Genomic DNA, 24,015 nt, shown 5'->3' on the forward strand with positions numbered 1-24,015 from the left:
ACTAATTGATCTATAAATATCATCATGTTTTATATTAAAAACTTAAATAGGATATTTTGGAAAATAAACTTTAACTTTACTTCTTAAATAGATAAACACATTGAATAAAAAAAAAGTATTTGTTTAAGAGACAAAGTAAACAAAATAAAACTTTTTTTATAATTAAAAATAGGATTAAAAGTGATTTTAATGATTTTCAAAAACTTTACTATTATTTAAAACTCGCGGTCATTTCTAACTCGATCATGTCTTACACGATTATCTATAACCCGATCATTTCTAACCCGGTGGTTTAGCGGTGGTTTACCATTACTGTCAACCCTTACCCTTGGTCGGTAAGCAGATCTTTTTGCCGGCTTGGCGAGCGGTAGTTGACGATTGTTGCGAAACTCAAACAAGCCAACCGTACTAAAATTACACCCGTTAAAAAGTGACTCCGTGCAAAATTGAAATTCGTGCAAAACAGACCGGTCCCCATTTCATTTCAGTAGAAAACAGGGTGACCCGGTCAGATCCTGATCTTGAGTAGTGTAGTAGAAAGTGAGTGCCATTGTCAATAATGGTAACTAATTGAGTCAAAGTCTAAATCTAAAACAGTCAAACCTTTACTGATCCGGTTAGAAAAGATCTGGTTAGAAATGATCTGGTTAAAAATAATCGGATTAGAAATAATCGAGTTAGAAATGACCGGGTTAGAAGTTGTTTGTTTAGAGATGATCGGGTTGAAAATACCGCAGGTTAGAAATGATCGTTTTGGTCCGTTTTGGTTACAATAATCGACGATAGTCTAATTAGAGCCTAGGCACGGTTTTTTGCATGCTGTGAGACAAGCACAAGTTAACAAATGTGTTTGATCGTACCAATCCTAGTGAACAATATAACAAACGTTGCACGGCACAAGACAAAGCTGACGTCACTGATCAATACTAACATACGGTTGCTTCATCGTAAAACAAAATAAACCGTTTGAAGATTGGAAACTACAAGTTTTTCTGTTGCCACTGACTAATAAGTTACAATAAGAACGGGTCTCAGATTTAAGAAAACAACTATATATCTTTAATCTTGTAAGAAAAAAATTTAAGAGTCAAAAAAAATTAAACTTTTTGTTATAATTTTTTTAGCACAAGTATATTTAGCTTAAAAATTAACATATAAAAAAGTAAAAGTGTTCATTTAGGAATATATCATATTAAGCTCAGTTTTATGAAGCAAAATCTAATAAATAGTTGATAAACTAGCACTCTAAGTAGTAACTTTTTGTCAACTATTATAGAGAAAAAAAATACTGACATTAAAGTTGTTTTACTTTACTTTTAGGAAGTCAAAAATGTAAGGAACGTTACTTTTACAAGTCAGCATTTTTACAATTGGTGTCATTTGTGTATGAGTCGTCACTTTTGCTTGGAGCGTTACTTTGCACGATGTAAATTTTGCACAGATGACAATTGTGAAACTGAAATAAAACTAACTTAACACAAACTAAAACTATATAATATTTTATGCTAAAAACGATTTTTAATTATGTAGCCATACGTGAAAGATTTATCAAATTTAAATTGAAACTACATTTAAATAGTATTGAATTGAAAGTTAACCAAAGTTAACAATAAAGTAATCATTGAGAAAAGTCTGCATGATTTTTAAAGTCTAGTATAGAACTTTTTTTATTATTTTTATTTGTTTACTACTAGATTTAAATATTTATAATGTCTTGTGTGCTGTTAAAGTCAATTTTCTTTTCTTCAAGAGACCAGTATGTCATTTCAACTTTCAAGACAATTTAATTGATGACGTTTCGACTTATAAAAATTTTTGTTTATTCTTAATATTTTATTTTGAGTGTAATCAAAAAAAAAGCTGTACTTTAATGTTAGTAATAGATAAACTTTTTGGAATAATACTTATTTGAAAACTTAGCTAGAAATTTAAATTTATACAAGTTTAAACATATTTCTAAAGTATTCTTACATGCTTATATATTTTTTCAATTTTTTAACTCGTTTAAAAATTATACAACGTAAGTAGTAAAAACAAAACAAAATACGTAGTTGCGCTAAAACACGATTAGGGGTACTAGTTTTAGTGCGAATGGGTCAAATATGGACGGTGTTACTTTTAAAAGGGTAAAAATTTTGCACACAATCATGATCTTTTGGGTTTTAGTCGCTAATTATGTAAAAGATGTTTCAATGTTAAAACATAAATATTTTGAAGAACTTTCTTATATTCTGAGTTTAAACATTTTTTGTTAAAGTATACTCAAACATATCGAAATTTATTTATCAAATACGAAGTTTAATCGTATAAAATTAAATTAAAAATGTTTTCTAATTATTAAAGTTATCTTAATAGATTAAAACATCAGTTTCTTAGATTATATGATTACTTTTATTAAAAGTAAGGAAAATAAAACAATGTTAATTGTTTAATGTTTTTTAATCTTGTATACATCTTGATCCTATGGAACTTAGTTTTTAAAGTTTTGACTTTTTTTAAACAGTACGTTCGCTGAAAGTTAAAGAAAAATTTTAAGTATATAATTGATTAATTTAATTCAACCAAACCCATTATTGTAGGTTTTTATTATTAAGTTTTTTTTAGTTATTAAAAACTCTGAAATATTGACAACCTTTTTATATAACTAAAACAACACGAGAGCAAACTTTACGCTCTGTGTATAAGTGACGCTATGCACATTTATTTAAAGCTTGCTATATATCAAAATACCTTGTTTTATTAAAGTTGTGAAGGTTTTCACGTACTAGTATTTCTTTTTTAAATACTCAAACGTGATTTATTTACATTTGCTGTTGTTAATTTTTCAAGTATTATAAATAGTTATTTTTGTAAACCGTGTGAGCTTGTTATTGATTTTTGGAGTATCACATTTTAGATGATTATCAATTATCTAATTTCATAATGTTGTTAACTTGAATTAAAATATTGTTTTGATAAACAAATTATTAACTTATATCAAAGTGAACTATTGAAAATAGTAAAATGTTAAAGTGTTTTAGCTATATTTTACGATAATAGGTTGCTAGTTTACTTCAACTTATAAAAAAATAGACTAAGCAAGAGCTAAAGGGACAAACAAAAACTGAGTTACAAGTGATTACAAGAGTTTAAACAAACTGTACGAAGCAATTTTTAAGAATGTTTTAAACTTTAATATTTAACTCAAACTTCAACTAGGCATCTACCCAGAATAAATTTTACTGCAACAGCTTCTTAAACCTTGTAAAAAAAAGTTTCAGACTTTTAAAATATAGCATTAAGTTTTTAATGACGTAATCAAGCTAAATCATCTGAGCACACATTTCTTAATCATGCATTGTTTGTAAATGTCCATATTGTACAAATAAGGTTAACGAAGCTTATTTAAATAGAAAACTGAGATTGAAGTTTATCACTTAACTTTAGACGAAGCTTGCGATGTTTGTTAGAGTTTTTGTAGTTTTTGTTTTCAATTTACTTCTGTCAGATATAGTAGTTTGTCAGAAGTTGCAAAGACTTACTTCACCTTTAGTAAAAAAATTTTCAAGAAGTGCAGTTAATGACACATATAAATTTAAAGAAGCAAATATAAAACTTGCTGATAAAATTTCAACTTTGCTAGATTCTGTTCATTCTTCAAAAACTTTTGTTAAAAATCCATTATTAGCGTAAGTTTGTTACAAATTTTAATTACGTGTTGTCTAAAAATTAGTTAGTTTCCGTTATAAAAATTTGAAGGCGATAAAACAAATTTGATAACTAAATAAAAACCTTAAGCACAACTTCAAAATAGATAAATTAAAAAACTAGTTTTTTAGTAAGTTATAAAAAATTATTTGCTTTTTTAGTTCAAACACAAAACTAACTTTGTAGCAATTGAAGTTTAAAATATTTTAGTGGACTGAACTATGTTTAAAATTTAACTTGTTTTAACTATTTTAAATAACAGTGCAGTTGAAAAATACGATCGTAGTGGTATTTCGATAGAAGATGAAATATGTCTTGACCATATTCAAACTTGGTTAAACTCAAGAGAAGTATATGCTTTACAAAGTAATTAGTTACATACATATAACTTTTTTGTTTTATTCGTGTGATGTTACACATACTTAAGCTGAGTTCAAAAACATTTATATATGTTATATCACTGTTACAAAAAAAAACTCAGTCAAAGTTAGTTAAACTCTTCGAGAAACAAAATCAAAACAAAAAAACTAAGTGATAAACATGTCATAAAAAATGAAACAAAAAGTATTAAGCACAACAAAAAAATGTTAATTAGATATCATTGTTTTTATAATCTATTTTATTGTAAGTGAGAGATTCATGGGCTTCAAGGCAAGGAGGGATGCTTGAAGGAAATGTGAGATGGACCGGACACTATTACGAATGTATCAATTCCATCAGTGCTAACTTCAGTGGAAAATATTGCACTAACTATTACGGCTTTAAATATTATGTTCGTTGTTTTTGTTATATTTATCAAATTCAAAACTTTTTGTTGATAAAAAGTTTGCTTATTTCAGTACACTTTAAAGTATATTGTCATCTGCTATGATTTTGTAATAATTTTTTCTTAAAAAAGCTATTTTTTTCATATAACTAACAAAAAACTTAAAGATAAGCTGTAACCCTAGTTTTTTAAGATATTTTACTCAATTTTTTTTGTTGTCTAGAAATAGGTGTTTAACAACGTACGACCCGCAGTTCGGATCCGGCCTGTAGAGTAAAAATTAATGGCCTAACAATGTTTAGAAAATTTAAATTGGTATCCGGCCCGAAAAGGTAAAACTGCGGTTCGCAAACATGTAAATCTGACTAAACCAAACTTTGAAACTCGCACTAGATATTGTTGGATTTAAAATGAATGGCTAAACGCGTCTCAGGTATAATTTACGAGAAATTTAAAACATTCACTTAATATGAAAAAAGTACTCATAGAATTAATATTTTTACAAAGCGATATGGATAGTTGACTAATTTACACAAATTAAACGAAACTAATGCCCCTTTTAGCAGCCGAGAACCAAACTTATTCACAACCGATGGCCAACTGACTAAAAATGTTGCCTACCCTATTTAGAAAAAATCATGACATACTTTTATACTGAAGAAATGTACATCATAGTTTTCGTTTAAGTAGTTATGTTGTTTTACTTAATTATCTAATTTGATAAACTTTCTCACCTAAAAAAAAAATAAAAATTTTCTTTAACAAGTATTTTGATTAAAAATATGCGAAATTTCGATTTTAGGCAAAAAAATGGTTATAGGTACAGTTACTAGAAAGCTTTAGTTTTAATGCAAAATCATCCTCTTTTACTTTTAAGCCAATCTCCAGTGGAATTCCAGTCGATATAACTTTTGCATCTTGTTTTCCAAGTTCATGTGATGCTTCTATTGTGAAGAATCTCACAGCAGAAGTTACTTCTGATGAAATATTTTCACCTGCAATTGAGACTGTGTGTCCTGATAAATATGAAGAATACACAAGTTTCGATATCGCATTTTTGTTAGTTACTTAATATATTTTTATAACTCACTACTTAGATAACCTTTTCCAATAAAAAACTAATTGTTTTAGTTTTATTTCAATATTGTGAAACACTATTTTTATTTTACGTTTTTAAATAGATTATAAACTCTTTTTGTTAAAGCAATACTGATTACACTAACTAATAACTTTTTAAACATTCAATATCAAACCATTTACAACTTGTAAATTCTATGCAGAGTTTGGTCCGGAATTTTTATTGCGGCTGCTTTGATTGGAACCTGTTACGACCTTTATATCAGGAAGAAAAACAAAAAGTCTCGTTAGTTTTAAGTCAACTTTAAGTTATCAAACTTGAAATATATTTTTAAATAAATAAGGAGCTTGTTTCTCAAGTAAAGTTTTATTGTAATTTATTTTTGACAACATTTAAACATTGTACTGGTTTTCTATAATAAAAAGTTAGAGTTTGTGATTTTTATGAGACAGTTACTCATCTATAAAAAAATGTTAACTATCATACCAGAGAGCTACTTGTTGTGTTTTTCTGTTATCACAAACGGTGAAAAGATACTAAATACAAAACAAGCACCGGGAAATATAGCAGCAATTAATGGAATTAGAACAATTAGTACCACTTGGGTTATTTTGGGACACACCGTTGCCCTGACAGCTACTTACGCAGGTAAAATTTGCACATGTGTTATCTTGAGACTTTTTTTTGTTACAACCTTTTTAAAACAACTAAATTATCAAATCTAAAGTAGAAGATAGAGTTTAAAATGTTTTAACAAATTCCTTCTCTAAACTAAGTGCAACTTGAAAACCTTGATAAGAAATATCTAATGATGTTTTTACTCAGACAACGTGTCGACAATGTTCCATGCTTTTAGAGAAAACTTTGGTTTGATGTGTGTATTGAACGGAACATTTTCGGTTGACACATTTTTCTGCATCGGGGGATTACTAACTTCCTACTTAACCTTGAAACATCTGGCAAAGACGAACGGAAATTCGTTTAACATTCCTCTGATGTATTTACAGCGTTATCTGAGGTTATTTATAAAGAATGTTGGTTTTTTAATTTAAGTACATAATTTTCAATTAATAAACGTTTTTTAACAGTTTTATGTTCAATTATAATTATTAAACATATAGTATTGAACGATGTACTGAAAACTTTTGTAAATCTCTCTTAACTGTAAAAACAAAGCACTAATGTTTTATATATTTTATCACAAATTGAACAAAAAAAACTAACAATTTCAGGCTCACACCGACATTCGCCTACGTTTTGATTTTCACCATTGGAATTTACAAGCACATCGGTGACGGACCAGTCTGGTATGAATCAGCCGAATACTTCACAATAGGGTGCAATGAAACTTGGTGGACGAATTTGTTGTACATAAACAACGTGTATCCTTTAAACAATTATGTTAGTTTAGGAGAAAGTTGAAAAGCAAAACAAGATTTATAAAAATTCTAAAATTAGTATTCTTTTTCACTTTTAATATTCTAAATTTAAATTAGAAAAAGAGTCCCCTTTCAATAGTTCGCCAATATCTATAAAGTTGTATGTGCCTGTCTAATTAAGTTTAAAAATTTTCTAAAACTTTTAATAACAGTACCTGAGTTATACGTTTCAGTTATTATTAATTTATTTTTTTCACAGAAAAAAAAAGTTTTAACAAATTTAATTTACAGTGTTTTGGACATTCGTGGTATCTTGCTTGCGATATGCAGTTTTACCTGCTAGCACCAATTCTTATTTATCTTCTCTACAAGTTAGTTTAATTTAAACTGATACTAGCAGAACAACAGCTTATTTAAACATCCCTTTCAGAAAAAAGTACGTGGGAATTGCCGTATCAGGTACAATTTTGTGCGGTAGTATTGCTACTACTTGGTACTTGTCTCAATCTTCAGAGCAACAAGCAATGGCCGTTACTCAAGCGTTTTTCCAAAGCATGTTAGTTTATTTGTTTATTTTTTTTCAGAGTTAAACTATTTTTACAGTAATTTTTTCAAAAATCTTTTAACAACATTTTTTCTAGAATAATAAGAATAATTGCTATCTTTGTTGACCCGACTGCAGAGTACGGGTATAAAAGTTATGAAGAAAAGTTCTCAACCGACCTTTACTTTAGTCCTTGGTGTAGAATATGCGTGTATATAGTAGGACTTCTTGCCGGGTATATTTTGCATGTCTACAAAGGAAAAGTAAAAATGCCAAAGGTAAATTTCGTATTTCACAGTTCAAAGTCCAACTTTCATTTTCAACCACAATATAGTATTTAAACAAGTCACTAAGTCAACATTCTTGTTATTGGTTTAATGTGCAAATATGACTAATTTTTTAGTTATAAAGAGAATTGTTAGCCTATACAAATATTTTATGATTTCGGTTTCAAAACATCAAAATTTAAGTTAGTTTTACGTTATATGATGTGAACTTTATTAAAAAAATAAAATTAATAGTCAAACAAAAAAAATTAGATAAATGAAATAGTATATCATTAAAATTTTAAATATTTTTTTTAGTTTACGAATGAATAAATGATTAATAAAATATAATTTATTTATACTTTTTTCGAAACCTAAAACATAGTTAAAGCACTTCAACTTTATAACATCTTTAACTTTAGGTAAACCATGACAATAAAAAACATAGTTTAAGTTAATGTAAAATCAAAAGTCATTATATAACTAAAAATACATAACTTATCCTTTGACCTTTGTTTGCTTACAAAAAGTATATGTGTTTAACCTGATGTCTTTTTCAACTGAAATAGTTTTAGCAAACTTTAAAAGGTTGTTGCGTATGTTGGTTGGCTGACAGCAACAGGAGTTGCATTGAGTTTGATATACGGACTGTATGGAGTGACAAGTGAACAAGAATTGACAACCGTCCAAGTAGCTGCATTTTACAATGCTGTAAGTAGACCACTGTGGGGAGTTTGTGTTGCTTGGGTCATCATTGCGTGTACTTCCGGTTATGGAGGTATTTTGTGATTATAAATCTATGAGTAAGTTTTTTTTTCTTTTTCAGTTTCGAACTTGTTTGTATTAGTTGTGCTAAATTAAAACAATTCTTAGATTGTATCTACTATTTAAAACATTTGAATTTCCTTTACTTTTTAGGTCCCGTTACTGTGTTCTTAAACTGGTCATTCTTTGTGCCCTTGAGCAGACTAGGATATTCAACATACTTGATTCATCTTTATGTTATTTACTGGCGTACTGGAATAATTGAAAGATATTTTCATTATTCTAATGATTGGCTTATCTACAATTTCATTGGTATGTAACTTTTATAAGCACATATATGACAAAATCACATAAATTTAACCCTTATCTACCAAAGCTCAGAACTCAAAATCTGTAATAATTTTTTAACTTTAATGGTCTTTTTTACTCTTTTTATTTGCTTTCGAATACTTTTATATCCAGATATATTTATAGATAAAAACAAAATCACTAAAAAATATTTTTCTTGTAATCATTTAAAAACAAGAATATGATGTTTCCCAATGAGAAAATATTCTAAACTTTATTACGTAACTCAAAATCATAATTGTTGAATGAAAAATTTGCTAATTGTTTTTTTCGTAGAAAAATAACAACTATGATTTGAATGATCAGTGAACATTGTTCACTAATAAGCTAAAGTAATTATAAAGTATCCAAACAAAAATAAAATCAACTTTAATACTTTCTTTATCTTTCCGAGCTAAAATGCATATTTTATTAGTTAAAATAACAGGTAATGATAATAAAATTAAATTAAATTTTGTAAACAAGTTTACATTTGGTTTAACTTAAAAATAAAGTTTTCGTTTAAAATAGCAAAAACCTTCGTTTGACTGAGATATCAAACATTAAAATGCATTTTCTAACTTGTGAAAAGACATTAAATGTAAAAAAAAGACAAAACTAATCAAACATTTCAGCTCTTTAAATATATGTTTTTTTTTTAGGTGCTTAGTTTTTTTCGTACTTAAAGATTAATAATTGATCAGTTTTTATATTAAATAAGTACTAAGAAAAATTTTAATATTGCAGACAAGTGTTGTAAACATGGAGCAGTTTTAATTACCAACATTTTTTAATTGCAAAATTTTTCAAGGTCACGTGATCATATCATTTGGACTCGGATTTCTGATCGCATTGATGATTGAGTGGCCGTGTCAGGAAGTACTCAGGAAATTGTTACCTGGTAAAAAACCGCCTAAAATAAAAATTGAGAAAGAAAAAGTTGAAGACTTCAGTTTGTCGTCTTTATCAAGTTACTCGAATGATAAAATGTACATTGAAAGTTTGAACACAAAAGAAGGAAAATACAACGAAGCTTTTGAAACTAAGGATGAAACGTATTCTACTAAAATTTGAAACTTTTTTTCTTTATGTCTAATCTTACAAATGTTTATAAACTATTAAACATAAGGCTAAAAATTTGTAATTTTTGCTAAAATGAGCAATTTAAACTCTTTATAGATTAATTTATTAGCGTTTTTTAAAGGCTAAATAAAAATTTACTTATAAAGTAGACATAAATGATAATGTTAAAGTAACAAAATAAAAGCTAAAAAAATTAAAATTATATTTTACTTAAAAAGTGCATAAAACTACTTAAGAATGGTTTATGAGTTCTCATAATATTAAAAACTATTTACAATGAAAAACACATGACTACTTTTATTTTTGATAGTTTAAAAAAAAATAAACGTGAGTAAGCTTTATTAGCGTGATATCTTTTGTCTCTTATAACAACTTTATTTGTTATAATTTACACAACAAATACGAAAGGCAAAAAACAATTTTTTTTTTTTGATTTTTTGTTTTTTAAACTATTCAACTCTTTTAAACTAACCAACTAAAGTTAAAAAAATTACTTCATGTTTAATCTATTTAACATGGTTAAAAACTAGTTATATGTAAAGTCCAAAACTGTTTAATTTTTTGCTGAAATAGACACTTTGAAACTTTTACAGTTACTCTTGTTTAGTTAAAGATCGTATAGTATAAAAAAATGATTTTTTTAAATTAGAAGAGAAATTATTTAAGCTTTATTAATATGATTTTTTTTTCTTGCTTTTATTGAATTTTATTGAATTTTTTAAGTAAAAAGTTTGTTTGTCAGAATTGACAAATGACAACATTGAGAAGCTTTTGTTTATATTTTATTTAAGTAAGGTTTTTCAAAGTTAAAAGTTTTTTAAAATCGTAGTATTTGAAATGTAAAACTTTAATATACTCATCAAATAAAACAAAAACTAGTGTATGATCTTTTAAAGGCTAAATAAAAATTTACTCATAAAGTAGACATAAATGATATTGTTAAAGGAACAAAACAAAAGCGAAGAAAATAAAATTATAATTTACTTAAAAAGTGCATAAAACTACTTAAGAATGTTTTATGAGTTTTAAAGCGCTGTTCCACAGCTAAAACTGTTTTTAAACTATTCTGATGGTATAAATAAATTACAGAACAAATGTAAAGACAGTATTACCATAATTAATATATACTAAATTATTTTTGTTTATTAAAAAAGAGTGTACTTGAGTTCTCAAACTTATAAAATCCTATTATAAAAATTAAATACATATAATTATTAATATAAATGTTTAAATCTTTTGCTATTCTACTATCAAAAAAAAGTATTTATAAAATAATTTCTTTACAATACCCATTCATACTATTAAAGCTATATCATTTATAAACTAGAATTTAGTTTTAAGAAATCATAGTAATGTTGATGACCTATTTAGTTTGTCTACTGACAAAATTAATTAAATTAAATCTAAACATTAATTTTTTAAAAACATAATAAATCATGTTGTAGCATACCATTAAAAGTGGAAACGTATAAACTTTGCACGAAGCGTCACTTTTTCACAATATTAAACTACCCTAATTAAATATAAGAAAAATAGTTATTTTTGTTGAAACGTTGTTTTCAAATAGTTAAAAAATGTATGCTAATTCATCAAAAATCGTATTTTTGTGATTAAAAACGTTTCGGTTTGTACAAAAGTGTCGCTACTTGCATTTTTGGTAAGTTATTAGTTATATAAAAGTCAAGTTAATAGGTTAATAGTTATTTTAGTTTATATATTTCCAAAGTAACCTACGATATAAAGTTAGTGGCTAGATTCAATTTTTTTAAACATTAAACTGAAGCTTAATGTAGTAATAAAATCAAAACTTTTCGTTACAATTATTATTGAAATTTATTGTCAAACGAAGGACCTAGGCATTAGAACCTAAGCCACTTAAACTGAAAGACACTAACATAAAAGGAAAAAAAAAACAAATTACAGTGATTAAATAAACATAAACATAAAACTTATACAAGGCACAAACTGAATAAATTAAAACTTTCACAACCAAAATATTCAACAATTCCAAAGTCACCAATCTCCAATTATACATTCCAAAGCAACAAATCCCTGTAACAAGCATCTCCTGTCAAAATTCTTCAGAGCCTGTTTCGAAACTCTAGGAACCATCTTGAGGACCACTTTCCATCAAACAAGAACTTTCAAAATAGCATTTATTTTCATTTTAGACAGAAATCTTCATCTTGCAGAACATTGATCTCAGCAACTATTCGCCATTCGTTATGTTTTCAAAGTTTCACCACGGCAAATTCAGTCAAAAATCACTTTAAACATGTGGCAGCAACAATTCACAAATCTAGCTTAGGAATCAACTGAGTATCCAATAATTTCAAAATCTAAAGCCTAAAGCACATTAACAATAGACCGTCCAAAAAATCAAAATTGAAAAGTACTTAAGATCTATAAGAGCAAGGTGTAGCTTACATGTTAAACTACCAATAAACTACATACCACACACCAAATCAATGGTTAAAGAGATGAAAAAAACTAATTACTTATAAATTTTACTGGTAAATATTTTATTTAAATCAATTTTTTTTAAGTTTAATCAAAAATTTTTAAGATTTTTGCACGATACTAGTTCATTTGGAAGTTTGTTCCACATTTTTACCGAACGATAAAAAAAAGATTTGTGCCAACCAACATTGTTGAAATGATATTTGCATGTATATTTTCTATTATTACCTCTGAGTGAGTAATTATTTTTATAAGGTTTAAAGAAAGTTTGAGAATCAATAGTAGTTTCATTGTTAATCAGTTTAAAAAAAGTAATTAGATCAAATTCAAGTCTTATGTACTCTAAAGTTTTTATATTAAGCTTTGTTAGTCTGTCTCTGTAAGACGTATATGAAATGTTGCACCGATTAAAGATTAATCTCGTAAATTTTTTTTGAATAGATTCTAGTTGGTTGATGTCTTTTATAGAACATGGAGACCATAAAGGTGTGTTGTATTCCATCTTAGGACGGATGTAAACTAGGTACAATTTTTTAAGAAATATTAAATCCGTAGATATAAAGCTTTTTAGAATTTGAAAAGATAAAATTGATGCAGTACGGTAAATATAGTTAATGTGATGGTTCCATTTTAAATTATCTTAAATAAAAATTCCAAGGTCTTTAAATACTTCAGTTTTAGGTTTTCAATTGGCAAACGTTTTTCATAGTTTGAATAAAAAGTAAACTTTTTTTAACTGAATAACTTATATAAACAAAGTTAGATAAATTTGAGAGAGTACTTTAATATAAGAGAAGATTTAAGACTTAAATAAAAACAACTTCATTTACGCATATATCCAGGATATGCCTAATACTGCAACAAATCTTATATTAAAAAAACTAAAAATAAAAATCTGTTTAAGGTTTGCAATAGTCTAAAAACGATACAGTTCAACTTTTTTTAGGATACATTAAACATTTAATGACGTTTTAAAATTAGTGTAGCTAAATCATCTGAGCAAATATGTCTTAATGATGCGTTGTTTGTGAATGTCAGTATTAAGCAAACAAAGGTTAATTGCTCAACAAAGCTTGTTAAATAAAATATCGTGATTGAAAGCAAAAAAAAGTGTTATTTCAATTACTGGAAACAATGCTAGTTCGTTTGCTAGTAGTTTTCCTTTTTAATATATTTTTGTCAGATATAGTTTTTTGTCAGAAGTTGAACAGATTTACTTCGCCATTAGTAAAAGAATTCTCAAGAAATGCAATTAATGACACATATGAGTTGGATGAAGCAAAAATAAAGCTTGCTGATAAAATTTCAACTTTGCTAGATTCTGTTCATCGTGCTAGAACTTTTGTTAAAAATCCATTATTAGAGTAAGTTTATTATAAATTTTCAGTGAGTTGTTTTTAAGCTAATAAATTTTCGTTATGTATCAATTTTACGATTTCATTACATATTTTTGACAGATTAATATAAACCTTAAGAAGAACTTCAAGCTATAAAAAAGCTGTTCAAAAGTTCAAACAAAAAAATTAAGTTTTGTTTATATAAAACGAATGTTATATTTTATACAGTTTATAAGCGATTAAATCAAGTTGTTAGCTTAATTTGTTGCAAATTTAAAAAAAACAGAGCAGTTGAAAAGTACGATCGTAGTGGTATTTCAATAGAGGATGAAATATGTCTTGACCATATTCAAACTTGGCTAAATTCAAAAGAAGTGTATGCTTTACAAAGTAATAAATTGAGTTTTAATAAAATTATAATTTTATTAATATGTTTTTCAAATATTTTGTTATTTATAACTATTCGCAAAAAAATTAAAAGCGATTCAAACATAAAAAAATAGACAAAATTAGTTATCTACTTACATCTAATTGAAAAAACGCTATTAGATACTAATATGAAAAATAAAGGAATAAAGATGTCGGCTTGATAACAATTCAATTTGCGACAATTGAAAATCTGACAATTCAATTTCTTATAAAAAGTTTTAAGAGAACCGTATGAAGTTTTAACTAACAAAACTTTGTTTAATAATGTATACAACAACAAAAATTTAGAATTAATAAAACTAGCCGTAATTTAGTAAGTTTTAAACTATGATTAAGCTATATATCACAAAAAAAAGTTCATTTAAGTCTGATTACTAGGATTGCAACAGTATAAATAAGTTGAAAAAACTACTTCTTAAATTTCACAATAACTCAGAATTATTTAAACTTGAATTATCGTGCACTAAAAATAATAAGCACAACATTATGATGTAAACTAAAACATTTTCTCTTTCTTAAACATTTATTCATTCTAAAGTGAGAGATGCATGGGCGTCAAGGCAAGGAGGGATGCTTGAAGGAAATGTGAGATGGACCGGACATTATTACGAATGTATCAATTCCATCAGTGCTAATTTCAGTGGAAAATATTGCACTAACTATTACGGCTTCCAATATGTCGTTAGTTGTTGTTATTTTATGTTTTATACTTTTATTTATGTGATAACAGCTAGTTTATTTGAAAAGAAGTAAAATGAAATAAGTATCAGTTGGATATTCTGTGGTACTCTGTAACTTTTTATTTATTGTGAAAAACTACTTTAATATTTTGAAAATTGTTTTGTAATCTATAAAACGTTTAATTATAAACACAAAGCTTAAAATTTAACACGATTTAAAATAATTAAATTGTTTTTTTTAATGAACTTAAACGAAAAAAAATTGTAGTCAAAAAATAATGTCTGTTGGTAATAATTTGTTTCATTGTTAGCAATAGTATTTTCTTTTGTAAAAAATATATTTAAAAATAACTTTTTTTTTTTTTAAACTTCTGTTATCTTAAAGACGACTAATTGAAAGTAGTATGTTGTAGAACTATTAGTTATTTTATGAAAAAATGATTAAAAAAGATTCGGTCAAAGACCTCGTCAGTGCTTAAATAAATCTAAAAAAATATGTGACAGTCATGGAAAATAGCATTTAAACGATTAAATTAAAATAAAAACAAATTTTACCCGAAAATTTTACTTTAAAAACGAAACAAATTAAATTCAAATACTAAAATTGAGTTTAAGGAAAAGTTTAAATTTTAGTTAAGTTTTAAAATCAATATAATAACAATAATAATATTAAAAGCTGTATGTAATATACATAAAAAAACTTAAAAACAAAAAAACCATGAACAAAATGAAACACTTTGCACCTGTCGAACAAAAAACAAATGTCTCCTTAGAATAAATGCTTAATTGAAAGTGTAATATATAAAGTGACAATCAGATCGGAAAACAAAACAAAAAAACAATTTGGGCTCAACTGGTGGCATTTTCAAAAAAAGATAGTACAACCATATTAGTAACTTTAAAAACTATAAAGAGAACGGAACAGAAATATCGAAGTGTATATGGAAGCTTAAAAATAACAACATTGACTATAAAATAGACTGGGAAAATATCCACCATATTGGCAAAGCCAAAAACCCACAGAGCATTTGCAGTTTTTGCATATTAGAAACGGTCCCGATCGCCAAAGCAGACAGAAACGACAACCTAAATAAACGAAACGAGCTCTTTTATTCCTGCCCGCACTTCCAAAAACTCCACTTCAAAACTTAAATTGCCCTTAAAACAGGTTTTATGGATGATTTTAATAAATTTTTGTGTAGCTCTAATTTTCTTGAAACTAAAAGTTTTTTATAAAAATAATCCAAGCAAAATTTCAAGTTTTTGTAACTATTACAAGCACAAAATTACTTAATTTTTCAATAGTCAAGTCACAATAAAATTGATTAAAAGCTTGATTAAAATGCATCTTAACTTAAGCTCACTTATTACTATTAACTACATTTTTATTTAAGCAATATTTACTTTGAAAATCAACTATAAGAAAATAGAAAGCTACATACAGATTTTTTTATTATTTGTGTTTTGATTTTGAAACTTAATTAAAATTTAAACTTTGCCACATATTCAATTTTCATGTTATAATTTAACTTGTTTTGTTTTTAGGTAAACATTTGTTTTAACTATAAGTTTTTATATAAAGCATTTGGGCAGGATTTAAAATTTTCATAGCTATTACAAGCACAAGATTGTTTAAATTTTCAATAGTTACGTCACTATTAAAGTAAGCTACGTTAAAATGCATCCCAACATTAAGCTCACTTTATTAACTGCAATGTTTACTTTGAAAATTAACTAGAAGAAAAAAGAAAGCTACATACTGCATTTAATACTATTATTGTTGTTATATTGATATTAAAACTAAACTAAAATTTAAACTTTACCTTAAACTTAATCTTAATATTAAAATTTAGCTTGTTTAGATTTTTAAGTAAAAAAACATCGAGTAAATTTTTTTTTTATTGTTTAAATACTATTTTCCATGACTGTCACATATCTTTTTAGATTTATTTAAGCACTGACGAGGTATTTGACCAAAATTTAGTTTGAAAAATAAATTGTTGAAAGAATAAATTCATTTTTTCTCCTCTAGTAGTTGAGAACTCTTTATTTGTTTTCTTAAAACCAAAATATATTATACAGTTTTTCTATTACTAAATGCAGCCAATTCCCTATGGAATTCCAGTCGATATAACTTTTGCATCTTGTTTTCCAAGTTCATGTGATGCTTCTATTGTGAAAAATCTCACAGCAGAAGTTACTTCTGATGAAATATTTTCACCTGCAATTGAGACTGTGTGTCCTGGTAAATATGAAGAATACACAAGCTTCGATATCGCATTTCTGTTAGTTATTTAAAAAATTCTTAGAAATAAGTAATTAAAAAATGATTCATAATTTAAATTTATGTATGTTTGTAACACTTAAATCGTTGAAAATTATGCCATAATTCTTTTTCGTAAAATTTTCTTATTAGTGTTGCTAAAACAGTAAGTTTGTAATTTTTGAAAAAGTTATCTTTTTTTAATGCGTAAGTTATTTCTTTTTGCAGAGTTTGGTCTGGACTCTTTGTTGGACTAGCTTTAATTGGAACCTGTTATGATCTTTATATCAGAAACAGACATAGAAAGTCTCGTAAGTTTAAAACAAATTTTCAGTTAGCTTAAGACTTCTAAAAGTTAACACTATTAACCTCTGCTGTTACAGTTTCGTCTGATAACACATTTTGTTGGTCAGGAACTGCATCAAGCTTTGGATTATTTTTACGTACTATTACCTTCCTACTAGTACCTGACATCTTCTTGGCCGGTTGGGCACGCGTAGCGTGCTTAGAAACTAGCTTAGTAAGGCTATTGGCCGAAAGCGTCTTGGGCTTTTCACTAGTAGTACTCATAGCTTAATAAAAGTTAAATATATTGTTAGTTACTAAACTAGATAGTAGTTATTTAAGTTTAACTAGTGGTCTTAAGATATTTTTTAATGAAACGTTTGATAAAACTTTTAATATGAGCTATAGTACTTATTTAACTAAGTCTATGATGAATCTAATATGTACTAGATATATAATCTTAATAAAGACTAGAAAGTAAATCTTTAATTTAGTCTTAGTGATTTCAACGTATACCTTACGATATAAACTTATATAGAACAAAGTACGATACACACATTTTATCAATATTATAAATTACTTAACTACCTTCTACTGTTAATACTAAAAGTATAGGTTCGGCACTCCTAAGCTTATTTTACAATGTTACTAAAAGCAATAAAAGATAACATTCACACACATGCAAGTCAGAGCTCGATGGTTTGTTTGCAGGGCAACTTTTATTACATGTATTAGCATATGTTTACAGTTCATAGCAATTCTTACTGAAGTCAGAACCAAGCTAGGACTTGAGCGTATGAAACGTCTAAAAGTCCGCTTTGGTTGAACTACAATAGAAGTTTCTACTTGAGAAACGGTTGTTAAAAACAACGAAAGCTAGAATTAAATACAAACCAATATACACTTGCTTTAGTTATTCAGCGATTCTTAAAGGGAAATAACTCACTGTAGAAAAGTAGAGCTCGAAAAAACGGCTGTAGCGATCAATGAAAAATTAAATTACACTTGATTTTGTATCTCAGCGGTGTTTATTGGAGTCAGTGGACTACAATATAAGTGCAATGCTGAGTAACAGTCTAGAATACAATCTAAGTGAGGTTCAAAACTAGACCGAAACACGTTTGGTAAACGTTTCTCGAGGTCCTGTTTGTTACTTGGTCTAACAATACACGATTCTAACAAAAAATAGTTCACAAAGAATCTAAAAAACTGTCTGCTAAAACAAAAGAGCGTTTGCTTTAATTATAACTATTTGTAACTATTCTTGCCAACAACGATAGCTAGCCGAAACAAAAACGGATGAACCTGCAAATGCAAAGCGCACTCGCTTTAAACAAAAAAGCTGTGACGCTTAACTACGACGCAAGTTTTAACATTCTAATGAAGAATATTCAAAAACTGCAAAAAAAATCTTCTCTTAAGCTGCGCTTGGCTTTATATAGTGTTAAGCAGAAGTTAAAAAATCTTCTCTTTTTTTAAGCCTCTCGGAACAAGCAGATAATGCTTACAAAACCATTTTCGAATAAAGTAAGAAGCTTTATTTTAACTAAAAAGTAGCAATTTTGCCCCAATCGAGCAATAATCGATAAGGGAGCAAAATTGTAAATTTTGACTCACTAGCTAATGGCGAATTGTTTTATAATTTCTCTGTTGAGGGACGATAATAGAAATGAGTTTGGGAAATACTGGCTGAAATAATGATTTTAGGTTTGTTATTTATGCTCAAGAATTACATTGATGCGTATATCAATTTTTTTTTTAAACTATTAATTGACTTTTTATAGTTAATTTTCTATTAGTAAGCAACTTAATAATTCCACTGACAAAAATATGATTATAATGATACCAGAGAGCTATTTTTTGTGTTTTTCTGTGATCGCAAACGGTGAAAAGATACTAAACACAAAACAAGAGCCGGGAAATATAGCAGCAATCAATGGAATTAGAACAATTAGTACCACTTGGGTTATCCTTGGTCACACTGTTGCACATACAGTTAGTTTCACAGGTAATTCAAAAAATACTTATATTTTTAAAGTTTTTTTCTAATACAAGTTTTCTCAATAAAACTCAAGTATCTAATCGTTAAAAAATAGAACTTAAGTAGTAACTCTCAAAACAATGTGTAACTACACATTTTTCCAATAACCCTTCTAATGAAACTTTTACTTAGATAACGCATCGACATTGTTCCATGCCTTTAGAGAAACTTTTGGTTTGATGTGTATATTGAACGGTTCATTTTCAGTTGATACATTTTTTTGCATCGGAGGATTACTTACTTCTTATTTAACTTTGAAGCATCTATCAAAGACGAACGGAAAGTCGTTTAATATTCCTCTGATGTACTTGCAGCGCTATCTAAGGTTTTTTTATGTTTAATTATTTGTTTAGGTAGAGTTGTTATTTTATTAATAATTACTTTTATAATGTTTTATAATATCTTCTACCAAAATGTTTATAATTTTTGTTATACAAAATATGTATTAAGTTTGACCGAAGTTTTGTACTACTAATTAACATATACTAGTTATATATAATCAAGAGTAGTTTTCAGGCTTACTCCAGCTTTAGCTTACGTTTTGATTTTTACGATTGGGATTTACAAGCACATAGGTGACGGTCCTGTTTGGTACGAGACATCAGAATATTTGACAGTAGGATGCAATGAAACTTGGTGGACAAATTTTTTGTACATCAACAATGTATACCCTATAAACAATACTGTTAGTTTTGAGTTTTCATAGCATAAAACTAACTAGTGGTCAATATATAACATTTAAGCCTACTTTCTAATATTTTAGGTGAAATTTTAATAAACTAAAAATCTTTGTTTTTTTGTTAGATTTTTGTTGCAAACATGTTTTTGACCGTTTAATTTTTTTTCTATTATTAAAATAATATTCATTAAGTTTTACTTTTTTTTATATATTATTGCTACTGTTGTTCATTTTTTTCACGGAAAATATTTTAAGACGTTTTCATTTGCAGTGTTTTGGACATTCGTGGTATCTCGCTTGCGATATGCAGTTTTACCTGCTAGCACCATTTCTTATTTATCTTCTCTACAAGTTAGTTTAATTTAAACTGCTTTTACCTAAAAGAAAAGCTACTAAAGGTTGTTTTCAGAAAAAAGTACGTAGGAATTGCCGTATTAGGTACAATTTTGTGCGGTAGCATCGCTACTACTTGGTACTTGTCTCAATCTTCGGAGCAACAAGCAATGGCCGTTACTCAAGCTTTTTTCCCAGGCATGTTAGTTTTACAATTAAAATGTTTGACATAATTAGTTTCAGTTTTTATTGTTTTGTCCTAACTTTTGTAAACATATTTTTATAGAGTATTTAGGATAATCGCAATATTTGTTGATGTTACTGAGTCCGGGTATAAATCTTACGAAGAAAAGTTTTCTTCCGACCTTTACTTTAGTCCTTGGTGTAGAATATGCGTGTACATAGTAGGACTTTTTGCTGGATATATTTTGCATATCAGCAAAGGGAAAGTAAAAATGTCAAAGGTAAAACTCGTTTTTTACAGTTTAAAGTTCAAACTTTTATTTTTACATCACAATATGGTCGAAAATTTGATAAGCAAATATTCTTGTTATCAGCTTAAAGTGTAAAAACAATCTAGTTTAATTTGGGTTGTTAGCTTATGTGAACATTTTAAGCTTTCTGCTTTAAAAACATCAGCATCTCAATATGTTATAAGTAACATTATAGAATATTTATTAACAAATGTGAAGGTGACTTATGCTTTTTGAAGAGAATTTAAAACTTTCATAGTAAATAAAGTTTACTTTTTGAAATATAGTTTATAGCTAAAAAAATGATACTTTAATTATTAATATTATTCGAGTATATGAATAAGTTGATGTTTTTAGAAATATTTAATACTTACTTCCTAAAAAATTTACTGTAAAACCTTTAAACTTGGTCAACATTTCTTAACGTTATAAGTAATCTTAGCTTTAGGTAAACCGGGACTATAATTTAAAAAAAATAATAATTTAAGATTTAAACAATGACTCCAATTATTAAAAACACAAAACTTTCTTTAAACTTTTTAAACTTGGATTTTCTACAAAAGTACCTGTCTAATTTATTGTCATAAAACAATTTCCACAATATTTTTAAGGTTGTTGTGTATGTTGGTTGGCTGACAGCATCAGGAGTTGCATTGAGTTTGATATACGGACTGTATGGAGTGACAAGTGAACAAGAAATGACAACCGTCCAAGTAGCTGCATTTTACAATGCCGTAAGTAGACCACTGTGGGGAGTTTGTGTTGCTTGGGTCATCATTGCGTGTACTTCCGGTTATGGAGGTATTCATAATATATTATTTTCTTAAAATAAATCTCACACATAAAATTATTTAAACTGTACAGTAAAACTATAGGTACTTAACTTTATTTTCTTATTATAAATTACTAAGATAAGCTGTTCTTTATTCAGTTTTGCGCTGGTTTTGCTTAATTGTGCTAATCAACTTAATAATATTTGAAGTCACTCTTAGATTGTATCTACTATTTCAAAATACTATTGTTTTATTAGGAGTTATTTTGTGGTGCTCCTTTACTTTTTAGGTCCCGTTACTGTGTTCTTAAACTGGTCATTCTTTGTGCCCTTGAGCAGACTAGGATATTCAACATACTTGATTCATCTTTATGTTATTTACTGGCGTACCGGAGTTATGGAAAGATACTTTCATTACTCTAATGATTGGCTTATCTACAATTTCATTGGTCAGTTGTTTTTGAATATAAGTCATATACAAGTTCAACCTGCGCTAAATAAACCAACGAATGACATATTGTAGTACATTGGTAATTTAAGCAAACATGATAGAATATTTATTACTTTTATATTTGCTTTTGACTACTATTAGAACAACGACAAAACAGATGTCCTTGTGAATAACTTTTTATAACAATATAATGTTTTTTTACTAGTAAAGTGCCTAAATATAACAATTATCCTAAAATAAGAAGTTTGACTTTTTTCTTAAAGAAAAAAAATTATAACCGATACGAATTTTTATTAATAAGCAAAGATAATTATACATATTTTTTATTAAAGAAAGAACTAGAAACTACTTTTAATTTTTGCATTATATTTCAAAGCAGAGTTTATACTTTATTTACTAAAGTTACCAGTACTAGTATAAAAGGATAAATCAAATTTTCTAATCTAATCTTTTTTAAATATCTATACAGTTTTAGACTACTTTACAACAGCAAAAACTTATACTTAAATTCCAGTGCATTTGCAAACTTTAAATAAAATATTTAGATGCAGTTTCTTCTAAAAACTATTACATTGGTGTAACACTTTAGTATTTTAAATACTGGTTCAAGTACTTTTTAAAGTTTTTAGTTGTAGTTATCATGCTGAAACACTTAATTAATTTTTATTTTCTATAACTTAGAAAAAAGGAATACTGCAGTTAAGCTATAGAGAAAATTATATTTTAACTGACAGGACAAAATTAATTTTGAGTCTAAAATTTTTTAAGGTCACGTTATTGTATCTTTTGGACTCGGATTTCTGATCGCGTTGATGATAGAGTGGCCTTGCCAAGAAGTACTCAGGAAATTATTACCAGGTAAAAAACCACCTAAAATAAAAAATGAGAAAGAAAAAAATGAAGATTTCAGTTTGTCGTCAATATCAAGCTACTCAGAAAAGAATGAAACATTTTTTACTGAACGTTTAAACAATAAAGAAGGAAAATACAACGAAGCATTTGAAACTAAGAATGAAATCTATTCTACTAAAATTTAGAATTATTATATCAGTTTCACGTTTAATTTGTTTAAATGCCTTTAAAATATTAAAATTGAAGTTAATACTCAGAAATTTTTGCTAAGATGAACACTTTAAATAGTTTATAGCTGTTTTGAAAGTATTAAAATCATGCATAATATACAAAAGCTTTATAGTTTTTTATTAAGCTACTTAAAAACAAATCAGAAATTATTTAAATTTTATTCACGTGATACTTTTTCGTTTATATTTACTGCGCAATACATAAGTTAACTTAACAAAGTTTAAAAAAGTAGTTATAACTCGTTTATACCTTTTGTTAAAAATAGGTTTATTAGACTTGAAAACTAAGAGTTGTTTGGTTTGTAGTAATCCCTATTAAGAAAATACTTGTTTTACAACTAATAATGAACTTCACCACGTGACCAACAACAAAAGCGTTCGAGGAGCAGCTTCGTCATTTTTTGACTTCTCCATGGTATTATTGAGTCATAATAAGGACAAAACCGGTCGTGGTTTGCCTCAGATACTGTTGTCGATGGCCTTTTGGTGAAGTTCATTATTTGTTATGGATGGCTCAAAACATCTCAAATTTCTTTGTGATTTCCGAAATAAATACCGGTTAAAAGATATTTTATACAAAAGTATTACTTTACAACTTTTTTTTTTTAATTTCCATTATATATTCACAATATAAATACATTTAATAAACCAAAATTAAAAAACAGAAAACCAGTTATAAAATGAAAAAGCGTTTGAAACTTCTTTTGATGTTATATAGGTTTAAAAGCGGGAATTATTCACTTAAACAGCTTTTGAATCCTACTTATACATTTTTCACTTTAATATTTTAACTCTACTTTAACATAACCTTCAAACACTTATTTTTTCCGAAACA

At 27.1% G+C, this 24,015-nt stretch overlaps 2 protein-coding genes across 2 annotated transcripts; both read left to right on the forward strand.

The window, feature by feature from the left end:
• The first annotated feature begins 4,348 nt into the window (after positions 1–4,348).
• LOC145833238 (O-acyltransferase like protein-like) lies at positions 4,349–17,099 on the forward strand. The gene is made up of 14 exons (XM_082940431.1): positions 4,349–4,459; positions 5,331–5,512; positions 5,734–5,816; positions 6,021–6,179; positions 6,357–6,549; positions 6,764–6,932; positions 7,202–7,281; positions 7,341–7,466; positions 7,552–7,732; positions 8,309–8,498; positions 8,639–8,797; positions 9,624–9,812; positions 14,660–14,802; positions 16,905–17,099. The coding sequence occupies exons 1-14, from the start codon at positions 4,349–4,351 to the stop codon at positions 17,097–17,099; spliced, it is 2,160 nt and encodes a 719-aa protein (XP_082796557.1).
• Positions 17,100–19,188: 2,089 nt separating this feature from the next.
• LOC145833239 (O-acyltransferase like protein-like) lies at positions 19,189–23,670 on the forward strand. The gene is made up of 10 exons (XM_082940432.1): positions 19,189–19,357; positions 19,523–19,715; positions 19,895–20,075; positions 20,341–20,420; positions 20,479–20,604; positions 20,689–20,866; positions 21,487–21,676; positions 21,938–22,096; positions 22,867–23,007; positions 23,501–23,670. The coding sequence occupies exons 1-10, from the start codon at positions 19,189–19,191 to the stop codon at positions 23,668–23,670; spliced, it is 1,587 nt and encodes a 528-aa protein (XP_082796558.1).
• The last annotated feature ends 345 nt before the right edge of the window (positions 23,671–24,015 follow it).

Source organism: Thalia democratica, chromosome 4, assembly GCF_965202585.1.
Source record: "Thalia democratica chromosome 4, ktThaDemo2.hap1.1, whole genome shotgun sequence".
Taxonomy (NCBI): domain Eukaryota; kingdom Metazoa; phylum Chordata; class Thaliacea; order Salpida; family Salpidae; genus Thalia; species Thalia democratica.